This window comes from Podarcis melisellensis (assembly GCF_964234715.1).
Source record: "Podarcis melisellensis genome assembly, chromosome: 4".
Classification (NCBI taxonomy): Eukaryota; Metazoa; Chordata; class Lepidosauria; order Squamata; family Lacertidae; genus Podarcis; species Podarcis melisellensis.
In genome coordinates this window covers 46,545,426-46,556,874 of record NC_138531.1, presented here as the reverse complement: position 1 = coordinate 46,556,874, position 11,449 = coordinate 46,545,426, and the positions used below count along the sequence as shown (strand labels likewise).

General features: G+C 42.3%; 2 protein-coding genes across 5 annotated transcripts in view; both read left to right on the top strand.

Moving 5' to 3' along the window:
* The window catches only part of RPGR (retinitis pigmentosa GTPase regulator), a 37,086-nt gene extending 36,299 nt beyond the window's left edge, over window positions 1-787 (top strand). For both annotated transcript variants that reach the window (XM_081908958.1, XM_081908959.1), the window contains exon 18: window positions 273-787. In XM_081908958.1, the coding sequence (XP_081765084.1) occupies window positions 273-491 (219 nt within the window). In that variant the 3' untranslated portion in view covers window positions 492-787. The remainder of the gene's footprint in view (window positions 1-272) is intronic.
* A 1,598-nt stretch (window positions 788-2,385) lies between these two features.
* The window catches only part of SRPX (sushi repeat containing protein X-linked), a 71,153-nt gene continuing 62,089 nt past the window's right edge, over window positions 2,386-11,449 (top strand). For 2 of the 3 annotated variants that reach the window (XR_014167861.1, XM_081908995.1), the window contains exon 1: window positions 2,386-2,584. Coding sequence is in view for 2 of the 3 variants with exons in the window: in XM_081908995.1 (XP_081765121.1) it covers window positions 2,512-2,584 (73 nt within the window). In the remaining variant the exon portion in view is untranslated. The remainder of the gene's footprint in view (window positions 2,585-11,449) is intronic. The other variant, XM_081908996.1, reaches the window with a different exon arrangement.

Below are 11,449 nucleotides of genomic sequence, written 5' to 3'. Positions count from 1 at the left end.
GCTTTCTGCAAGACTTACTTGGAAGTAAGCCCTGCTTAACTCAGTGGAACTTAAATTCTGAAAAAAAACATTGATCAAGATGCAGATATTTGAGTCAAACTTGCAATCACCTCTCTAGATATAAACATTTTGTTTCATATTATGTCCAGATAAGTAAAAAGTTGTGCATGCAGACTCCTTTTTCTGCCTTAAAAGAATTGTCAAACATACTCAATAGTTTTCAAAATAGTTAATAATTGTATGTGGGTTTTGTTTTTCTATGTGTGTTTTAGTTTTCTTTTTTTAAACGAAACACTTCAAAGCAGAAGAATGCACTCAGCTGTGATGAAAACAAACTTGAAAATCTTCCTCACAGTGAGCACGAAACTGGCAATCAAGGAGACTTACCTAAAGAGAAGAGTAAAGACGAAAATCAGAACCATGCTGAAGAAAATCGAAGGGAGGCACCACATCAGGCCAAAAAGACGTCCTCTACCTGTGTAATACTTTGATGCTTAAATTTATAAAGCTTACATAAATGTGGTGTCATAACTGGCAGCTTGCAAGCAGATACTGCAATTTATACTTGAAAATGATAATGGCAGATATATAATGATCATATTGATGGATTTTTTTTGTAAAATTAGCATGTTTCAACTGATTTGCATTGATTTTGGACCAACTTCCTAGTATTTATTTGTATTGATATTTTTAGTTACTGCAACAAAGATGAGTATCACAGTCTTACTGAAATGTTGTGGCCTTAACTCTGTGTTTTAATAAAAAATATATATTTTTGTACTTCAAAGGTTGGGTTGAGGTATTATACTGGTTTTTTTTTAATAAACAAATTTATCATTTGAATCTACAACTATAAATTCACATTGCAGTTGATTCAGGAAGATAGCCAGAAGAATACTTGTTAAGCTACTTATTCTTTGAGATGAAGACGTTAAAAACTGTAAATAGTTTAGGACCAGGATACTTGAAGAACTACTGCCTGTTCCTAGAAGTTATCAGGAGATGCCCTGTTTTGTGTTAATCAGGTAAAAGCACTGTGGTGCCCTGTCCTGGAAGATTTCTTTGGTCTCTTACCCAATGGAAATCAGTGTCAAGCTGATTTTTTTGTTTGTTCTAGTTGGATGTTTGCTGAATCAGCAGGAGGTTTGAATGTCAAATTCTTGGCTCTCCTTTTTCTCCTGGTGATCTGAATATGCATTGTAATATCTGCCAATTTGGTGTTGTTTTTATTCATACTTTTGTTTTCTATCTGTTTTATCATTGTTTATGGTTTGTGAACAGCCTTTAGTGCCTCATACAGAGGGAGAAAAGTGTTGTTTTAAAACCAAGTGTTTCCAATAAATAAGAACAGGCAATTTAGAGAACACTCCGCTCTCAAGAGGCTTACAATCTAAAAGCCAACTGGGGAAATGGAGAGAGGGAGAGATGAAGGTCTGCAGATTTCATTACATGAACTTAAAGATCGGTTAATTGGAATTTAGCATCAAGTGGACAAGGCATGCTGAAAAAAAATGAGTTTTGAGGAATTATTTTAAGAAAGATAGGTGTCACCGTTGATGCAATTGTCAATGCATGTACAATGCATTTTCTTTCCCGAAAACCCAGCATTTTGCTCCTACAGTAGTTGACCAGATATGACTGGGAAGCCCACGCGGAGGTCACTTTGCCTCTCTTACTCCCCACTGACTGGAACTGAGGCAACTTCTATGTCCTTGTTGAGAAAACCAAACTGGCCTAAATCCTAGGCAGTGTTCTCCGTCCCTGCATCATAGTGGTAAGAGTTGCTAAAGGCTCCGCTCCCCGTGAGTGGCGGCAGGATACCGCTTTACTTGTGTCGGCCTAGGGTAACGCTGGAAGAAGTCCCGCCACACACCAAAAGCTCCTTGGCGACGGGCATGTCTGGGAAGGCCTCAAGCCTTTCAGAGGCAGGAGGGGAGCCCGCAGCCATCCTTTTTGTCTGGCGCGCGAGACCATCGTGGTCTGGATTACAAGTAGGGCTGACGCAGGGAGGGGGAAAGCCAAGGCGGGTTCGCCGAAAAGGCGGCCTTGAGCAAAGCAGCAGGCGGCTGGGCGTGCTTGACCCTTTCCAAGCTCCTGCTTCTCCCCCATCATAAATGAACTGATTCTGCAAACGGCCCGTGGAGGGAAAATACATTTCGAAACCGCAATGGGTGAAATTATTTTTTTAAAAAAACTGGCGGAATCCCAGTTAAAAAAATTCCAGAGTTGATTCGGGAGCGTTGCACGAGCGCTGCTGCTAGGAAGGCGCCCCTCGGGGCCACCTCAGCCTCCCTCGGCGCTGCTGTGCAGCTGAGCTCGGCGTCCTGTGGGGAGAGGAGGAGGGAGGCTGTGGTGAAGTTTCAGCGGGAAGAGGCTGCGGAGGGAGGAGCTTGCAAGGGGAGCCCCTCTGCCTGCTCGCCGCCCCTCCCCGAGCCGCCCGCTTGCTCCCGGCTCTCGCGTCGGCCGGCAGCCTTGCAGTGGGAGCCGAAGGGGCGCCAGGGCGAGGGCAACATGCGGAGCCCCTCCGTCTGCTTGGCTGCTCTCCTGCTGGCGGTGGGCGCGCGCTTCAGCCTCGCGTACCAAGGTAAGGGGGCTCAGGAGAGGGGGCGGAAACCGAGGAGGGGGGCGGCGGGGATGCATTCGGGACCGCGCGGGGAAGGCGGCGCCTCCGAGTCCGCGCAAGGCGCCTTCGAGGAAAGAGACGCCGCCGCCGCCGCTTAGTCTTCGGCTGCAGCAACCTGGCCGAAAGTTACGCCCAAGGTGGGAAAGCGGCGGCCGACCCTTGTGAGGGACGCCCCGAAATAAGAATATAGTGTCTCGTCGTGTGGCTTTGCAATTCTTTTGCATGAGAATTTCCTTTCAGAAACAGAACTTCTAGTAGTCTTGGGGCGTCAGTTGTTGAAGGCTGCTTGGGGGGGGGGGGGAGAGAGACTTTAAAAGTCTGCGCTGGTTGACTCCCCAGCCGGTGCTAATCTTTCGGGCCAAAGCAGAGGCAGCGGCGGTCTCGTCCACGTAAGTGTTCCACACAAACCTGATAACTTGTAAACGCACCTAACACCTGTGTGTAATTAAGAGTTGGCTGCAGTCTTATTCTGCGCGTGAATGGACCGAGTTATGTGGTTCGTACGTGTATAGGAATAATGAATGGCTGGCAAACGCTTCAGTTAGCCTTGTCTCCACCACTACATACAAAGTACTGGCACACAGTTTAAATGGGATGCCTGGCATGCAAATAGTACCAGAGCCCCTTACAGGTGGCATCACATCAAAGTCAAGTTGCTGTGCCTGCCTGAGAAGTGTTCTCACACTGGCATGGCATACTCCCCCATGGACCTGAAGACCCAGTTTAGACTTCCTGCTCACATGGATCATCTGCAGTATATATTTTTAAAAGATTGTCTGATGTCATGTACAGTTGGTTATAGTGTGGTACTGATAACACCAAGATTGCCGGTTCAATCCTGGTAAGGGACAGCTGCATATTCCTGCAATGCACGGAGTTGGGATACATTCAGCCTTGGGGTCACTTGCAACTGTGATTCTATGATATTAGCCAGGTCATACCAAAAACTGAATCCTGTGTGTGATAGTGAATGCACGCAACAAGCTCACCATGGTTCGAGTGCCAAAATTTAGCTGTTTTCTGTGGCTCTGTGAATAAAACCTGATCATTAGCCTTTAGTCAGGATAGTTTCAGCTTGCTGATCCTGCCTGCTAAAGGCAGGGAGGGTCCTTTAGGCTAGATGTTCTTGTCTGGTTTGTTAACTGGATTATAGGCTATGTTCAAATCCCTGTCAAGTGACAACCTCCCTGTGTGGCCCAGGGAAAGTCTTCTGCCTCAGTTCTGTAAAATGGGAATTCTACTGATTTACCTCACAGGGCAAAACTAAACTATATATATTTAAAAGCAAAACATCAAAGAAAACCATAAGCATTGATGCAAGAAGGAGCAAGATAAAACTATAAAATGCTTTTCTTGTTAAAAGTGCTAATTAGAGTCTATTAGGTCCTTTGATCATGATGGGTTTTGGGTACCCAATGTACTATATTTGGCTTTCTACTAGTCTACCCAAGGGGGCTTCTGCTTGTGTTTAAATGTTTGTTGGTTGTTGACATAGGACTATGCTGAATAAATCTGGTACAGAGTTGCACACTTGCCATTTCATAGCTCCTTAATCTGAATCTCATGAACAAGTTAGTTTGCTGTCATCTCTCTTTCTGGAATAGTTTATAAGAGCAGAGGATGTGTATGTACCGTATGAGGAAGACCCTAGCATTTTTCACTAGTGTTGGACACTGTTGAGAATTGGCTGTTTTTAATGGCAATACAGTGCTGGGAGAAGCTGGCAAGATGACACAGGGTCTTCTAATTTTCAGGAGCATAGTATTATGTGTTTTACACATGAATGCAAAATAATAGTTTTACACCCCCTTTTTAATTATGTTGTATTTGTAGATAGGCATTTTTATTGTATGTTCATTAGCCGCTGGGAAAAATGCATTTGTTTTATTTATTTTACGATATAATCTCCATATCAGTGCAGTTTATAGCTTATGAAAAATGTAAAACAGTGACCAATAAAACAGCATCGATAATACAATAGCCTAAAACACCTATGCACAGCAGTTAAGATGCAGTCATGTTTTATCATCCAATTGCTTCCTGCAATAAAAGTCTTTATAAGAGCATAACTGGGAAGGAGAGTTCCGCAGCATGGTCACAAAAGACCATATTGTGATCATATTGTGTTCCTTCTTTTCATCAATCAAAAGTTAGATAAAGATGGGATTTGGAGTAATGCTCCCTATGATGTAGGGAAGATTCCATGGGAGAAGATGCTTCTTGAGGTAGTCTGGCCCAGGTTATTTTATGGCTTTCAAGGCTAGAACCGGCACCTTGAATTGCTCCAACAAGCTGAAAGCTAATAAAGTTCTTTAGATACCAGTGCTCTGTGCTTCCATTTGTTTATTCTTGGTAACAAGTGAACTTATGAGTTCTGAACTAAGCTAACTGAAGTTTGCAAACAAGTCTTCAAGGGCAGCATCAAACAGAGCACCTTCCATAGGGTGGCGATCTCCATGGATAGCTCACCATTCTGTAGCACTGGCCTCAGCTGGCATATCAAACTGAGGGAGTGAAAAGCACTGTTGCCTTTGGTTCCAGGAGGAAAAGCCAGGTTGAGGAGTACGTTCAAGCTGCTCATCTTACAACTCAGAGGAAGTGCAAGTCCATTTAACCATAAAGGGAGCCACAAACTTGCAAACTAATCAGACTCAACTTGATAGCGCTATCTCATCTAGATTTAACTTTGGTTTGCTCACCCTCATCAATTGATGATTGCTAATCCCAGGCAGCCATTTATGACAGGCCTAGGGAACCTGTGGCCCTCCAGATGTTGTTGGGCTCCCAATTCTCATCATCTCTGTTCACTGGCCGTGCTGGCTGAGGTAATGACCAGGTTCCCCATACTTATTCTGTGACTTTTACCACCTCATCTGGTTTTGTCAAAACAGGATAAATAAAGCACAGTGTCATTCGCATACTGATGGCACTTCCCTCCAAACCTCTTAATGACTTCTTTGAGCAGTTTGATGTGCTTTCCCATTTGGCAAACACATTTACTCTAATTTATTAGCATGGAAATCTGCACACTTCCCCTTTCCGTTTTCAAGACAGAAAGGATATTTGTTCAAGGTAAAGCCATGGGTTTGGTTGTTTTTTTTTTAATTCTGAGACTGGTTTGAAATATCTGCTTCTGAGGATGATTTTAAATGAATAAGAGCATTATTTGTCATTTTCCAAAAAGTTGCTAATTTTTCCTGCCACCACTTAGGTTTTGCCTTAAGTTCATTTGTGGGATTTTGTCAATTACTGTTTTTATGCATAAAGGTAAAGGTACCCCTGACCGTTAGGTCCAGTTGCAGACGACTCTGGGGTTATGGCACTTATCTCGCTCTATAAGCCGAGGGAGCCGGCGTTTGTCCTCAAGCAGCTTCCGGGTCATGTGGCCAGCATAACTAAGCCGCTTCTGGTGAAACCAGAGCAGCACACAGAAACTCCGTTTACCTTCCCACCAGAGCGGTACCTATTTATCTACTTGCACTTGATATGATTTTGAACTGCTAGGTGGGCAGGAGCTGGGACTGAGCAACGAGAGCTCACCCCATTGCAGGGATTTGAACCGCCGACCTTCTGATCAGCAAGCCCTAGGCTCTGTGGTTTAAACCATAGTGTCTGCTAAATTGCCTTGTGTAGGGGACGCATTGGGTGATTAGAACAAAATCTTCTTGTGGTGGGAAAAGAGTGACAATGTGACTCCATTCTCCAGGGACCACTGCTGTCATTTTACTGACATTTACTTTACTTCCAAATCCAAGAGTTCCAAATGCTTTAAAAAGCAACCCAATGCCAAATGTGTGTGAGATTGTGCAATTTTGAAGTTAAATGCATGCAACCCCCCCCCCCTTTAAAAAGTTGTTGAGCATGCTTAATGGATGAGCATTGCATCATTTGGGCCTTCAAGCATACTTTGCATAAATAACAGTTGTCCACTGGGGGTCATAAAGTTAGTGAATTGTGTTTGTAATCAAGGTTTGAATTTATTTTTGTTGGTGCAATTCAGCTAACATTGCCAATGCAAAAATGCTGGAAGACAGATTTGCACTGTTTCATAACTGAACCTATTTATTTATTTAAATTTATGTTCCATCCCTTCCAGAGATCTAAACATAATAGTATTTGATACAATGATTGTTAACCTAACATTCAATAAAGTTCTGTCTGACTAAATTGTATTTACTTATAACTGACAGATCACTGTACTGTATACAAATGGATACTTTTTTGCTACATGAAGTTGCTGTCTTCAGAGTTTGGCTTTCTGGATAAGGTTATTGAAAAAAATCCAGAAGAAACACTAGAACTCTGTTGCCGTTGGCTGTTCCCTAGTATCATTAAGGTCCACTTTTTGCAGTATAAAAAGCTGCTATTCTGGTGTTCAAACTACCTTCCCCAAACTTCAAAATGTTGGGAGCAGCAAATGGAATAGAAACAATTGCCTTTTCTGGCCAAGGGCAGTTCACCTTGGCAATATTGCAGCTGCCCTGTTCCATATATTAAAAGTGCACCCCTTTTCTGTTCTCCAAAAAGCAGCTCAGGCATTCTTTCCATATTGCTGTGCTATCATTCATCTATTCACTTAGGAGTAATTGCTAATTGTCTTGAACAAATAGATGTGACTAGTTGTATCTCTGAGAAACAGTGAAGCATACACAGTGTTTTGTGCGATTATTGAGCTAATTTGGTCAATCAAGAAAACCACTGATTCTGAGAATTGGTATAGCTCCTGCATAGTGTCAACTAGCTTGTGATTTGTGGGAGTTGGACTTGTGTGTGTGTGTGTGTGTGTGTGTGTGTATCCACTAACCTAAATCTGAGGTTGGCTTCTGCTGAGCCTTCAACTCTTTCCCCTATCCCATGCCTCATCTGAAGGCTTTGTTTTCTACAGGGGTAGGGGCTTGACTTTTTAGTGTGTCATTGCTCATTTAGAAGTAACTTATCCTATACACGCTTATTGGACTTAGGGGAAGTTTTGAATAGGCACTCTGTTAACTCGATGTACATTGCCAATGCAACTGTTGTTGCTGCATGTCTTTCTTAAGCTAAAGTGGAAAAAGCTTGTTGGGGATCACTACAGAAATAGCTACAGGCCCCAAAGTGCATATGGTGGGAAAAAGGAGTTCCCTTTCTTGTGTCATGTAAGATTAGTGCTGTTGATGGTGAGATTGCTATACAATTGATGCCATGAGGCGGAATGTGATGCTAAATTTGCTTCAGTTCCTCGATTTGAATTGCATCAGCTGAAGTTCACTTCAGATGGCAAAGGACCAAGTTTGCAGAACTCCAACATGTGTTGAACAGCACATGTGTAACTGCCATTGCCAGTCAGCTAGCTCTGTTTTGATCTTGCTGAGTTTTGAAGTTTTTTTGTTCCTTTTATAGTGAAAATCACACACATGGTTCACATAACTGGAATTCTCAAATGACTGTGTGCTCAATCTTTTGTACCATCAGTGAGCTTGGGTTTTTGTTGGATATGCCTTTTTAAAGTTGGAAGTGGTCCTATGTCAGAAAATACTACATCTGAGCCCAATTCCTATAAATTCTACTGGTCCCATATTAACCTTCAAATTATCCTCAAATACTCTCCAAGGATACTTGTTGCTACTTTGGCAAACATTAGTAATACATTTGTTGCTCTTTGGGTGATCTTTTGTTGTTTTTGTTTACTAGAAAATTTCTAAAACTTGAAATGTTGGTACTTTCAGTAGTCCGTTTATGTAGTTTAAATAAATAATGACTCATAGTGACGGTCCATGCATTTTGGGGGTGAAAGCTCCATACCCATTTACCTGTGAGCAATCGCAATTGAACTGAGTGAGATTTGCTTCTGAGTAAACATGTATATAGCACTGTTAGGCCTGTTAAATATCACCATATTCAAAACCTTCCAGTTGCCCAAATAGCTACTTAGAAAATGACACTGCTGCCAAATTAGGTCAAATTTATGGTGACCTTATATTCTGTTTTGATAACCATGACCAACTCTGGGATTTCATATTTCTCATGTGTCAACACACCTTTTCCCACCTTAACAGCTTGGTTACTAAGACCAACACCTTATAAGTGGAATGGTTTACAAAGATTCACTATGAAATTTAGTATGAAATTTAGTACTCAAAGCTTGCTTTGCAATAGAAATGGTTTATGTGAATTTGTTGGCCATCGTTTAGAAGTTTGAGGGGTTTTTTGTTTTTAAGGGATGGTGAAACTATTTTATTCAACCAGAATGCATAACTGCGTTCTAGTTTAGGAAGAAGGTATGTCTTCTTTATAGGAAAGTACGTTAGGGAGGAAGAACAATGCTTATTTAACTCCTCTCTTGGGCTCATTTTGGGGGTTAATTACTGGAAAGAACCACTGAAACACACAACTTCAGAACAACATTGCAGTTCTGTATACTGTTTTATGTATTTTTCCACACTTCATCAGTTGTACTGAGGGATTTACTGAAAAGCCTGGCAAAACCTTGGCCAGTGTGGTATGGCAGAGCATGAGTTACTGTTAGTCAGCCTGTCTCTTCTCTCACTTACCACAAAGGTTTACCCTCCTGGGAACTGTGGTTCAGGCTGGCAGTTCTGAGATGCAATTTGTCCATCTTTTTGCCACTGACTTTCCAATTCTGATGAGAAATTGTCTTCTGTGTCAGAACTAGGTTCAAAATATAAGACTTCTTTGGAAATGAGACACTAGGCTCTGAGCTCCAAATTATGTTGCAGAGAGAGAGAGAGAGAGAGAGAGTTGACTTTTCAAAATGTATTTTAGGAGTGCTTTACACTTTTCCTTTACAGATATCTGAACTAGTGTGGTGGTTAAGACTGTGAGGGGAGCAAGGACATCCTCTGTTTAAGGCTCACCTAAGCTATGATGCAAACAAGAAAATGTTCGCACAGCTTAGTCAAACTATGGAACTCATTACCCCAGGAGGCAGTGATGGCCACCAACTAGGATGGCTTCAAAAGAAGATGAGACAAATTCATGGAGGAGAGGGCAATCAGTGGCTACAAGCCATGTTGGCTGTGCTCTGCCTCTACAGTTGGAGGCAGTAGTACTTCCAAATAACAATTGCTACAAACCACAGGAGGGGTGATTCTTCTTGTGCTCATGTTCAGCCCCCTAGTTTCCCGCTAGCCACTGTGAGAACAGTATGATGAGTCCTTTGGCCCGATCCTGCAGGCTGTTTTTATATTCCTAAGTCTCATGCCACTTTAAAGCTAACCATTTTATTATGGTATGAGCTATGGACTAGAATCCATCAGATGGTATGAAGCGGTCTTCTAATTAGCAGGTATCTATGTAGATGGGTATAAAGGGGGAAATACACAGAATAAGATGAGAGGGGAAATGAAATACAAAAAAGGACAGACTGACAATTATAGTAAAGGTTAAATAATTGTGCTGTTATGCATGCCCACTGCTGAGCAATTATATATAGACCTTGGGCCAAGCTATCAGCTTATTCTTAGGTAGCACCAGGTTGGGTGTTTAGTAGTTTAGTCGTGTCCAACTCTTCGTGACCCCATGGACCAGAGCATGCCAGGCACTTCTGTCTTCCACTGCCTCCTGCAGTTTGGTCAAACTCATGCTGGTAGCTTCGAGAACACTGTCCAACCATCTCATCCTCTGTCGTCCCCTTCTCCTTGTGCATTCCATCTTTCCCAACATCAGGGTCTTTTCCAGGGAGTCTTCTCTTCTCATGAGGTGGCCAAAGTATTGGAGCCTCAGCTTCACGATCTGTCCTTCCAGTGAGCACCCAGGGCTAATTTCCTTAAGAATGGATAGGTTTGATCTTCTTGCAGTCCATGGGACTCTCAAGAGTCTCCTCCAGCACCATAATTCAAAATCATCAATTCTTTGGCAATCAGCCTTCTTTATGGTCCAGCTTTCACTTCCATACATCACTACTGGGAAAACCATAGCTTTTACTATACGGACCTTTGTTGGCAAGTTGATGTCTCTACTTTTTAAGATGCTGTCTAGGTTTGTCATTGCTTTTCTCCCAAGAAGCAGGCGTCTTTTAATTTTGTGGCTGCTGTCACCATCTGCAGTGATCATGGAGCCCAAGAAAGTAAAATCTCTCACTGCCACCATTTCTTTCCCTTCTATTTGCCAGGAGGTGATGGGACCAGTGGCCATAATCTTCATTTTTTTGATGTTGAGTTTCAGACCATACAGTATTTTCCACTCTCCTCTTTCACCCTCAATAAAAGGTTAGGTTAGAGTACCAGGTTAGGTAGTACTAGGTTAATGGTTTAAAATGCTTATAGCTAGAAGTTATTTCCACTACAACTCCCGCCATATATACTTTTGCTACCTCTCTTGCATCTTATTGGGCTTTTTCTTTCTCCTCTGCGCCTTTCCCAAAGCCCTTGACTGAGTTCTTGAAGATCTCCTCCTTGTAGCCTTCCTGACTTGGGACATTTGGCAGCATTTGCTTTCTCCAAGCCTCTTGTGTTCCACTGCATAATATATGCAGTTAGATTACAACCCGCATTTTCCACATATGCAGGCTTTTGTGCTCAGTACAGGACTGGGTGGTGTCCAAAATGTAGTATTTTCTTGTTGGTTGTGTTTCAGTTGAAGCATTTGGCACCATAGTCACGACTTTGGAATTCTTTTAGAAAAATGGAAAAGAAGCATAAAAGTTTCGTAAACAAAATAAAAAGTAATTACTATCAGATAACTTTTGCCATCTTGCTTGCTGTATGTAATGGCTGTGTTTACATGCCATGTTAAACCATAATTCTTAACAAATGAATGTCACGGCCCCAGACCAGATCTCAGAGGCAGAGTTCTATGGCAGCTGCACCTCTAAAATAAAGATAGTGC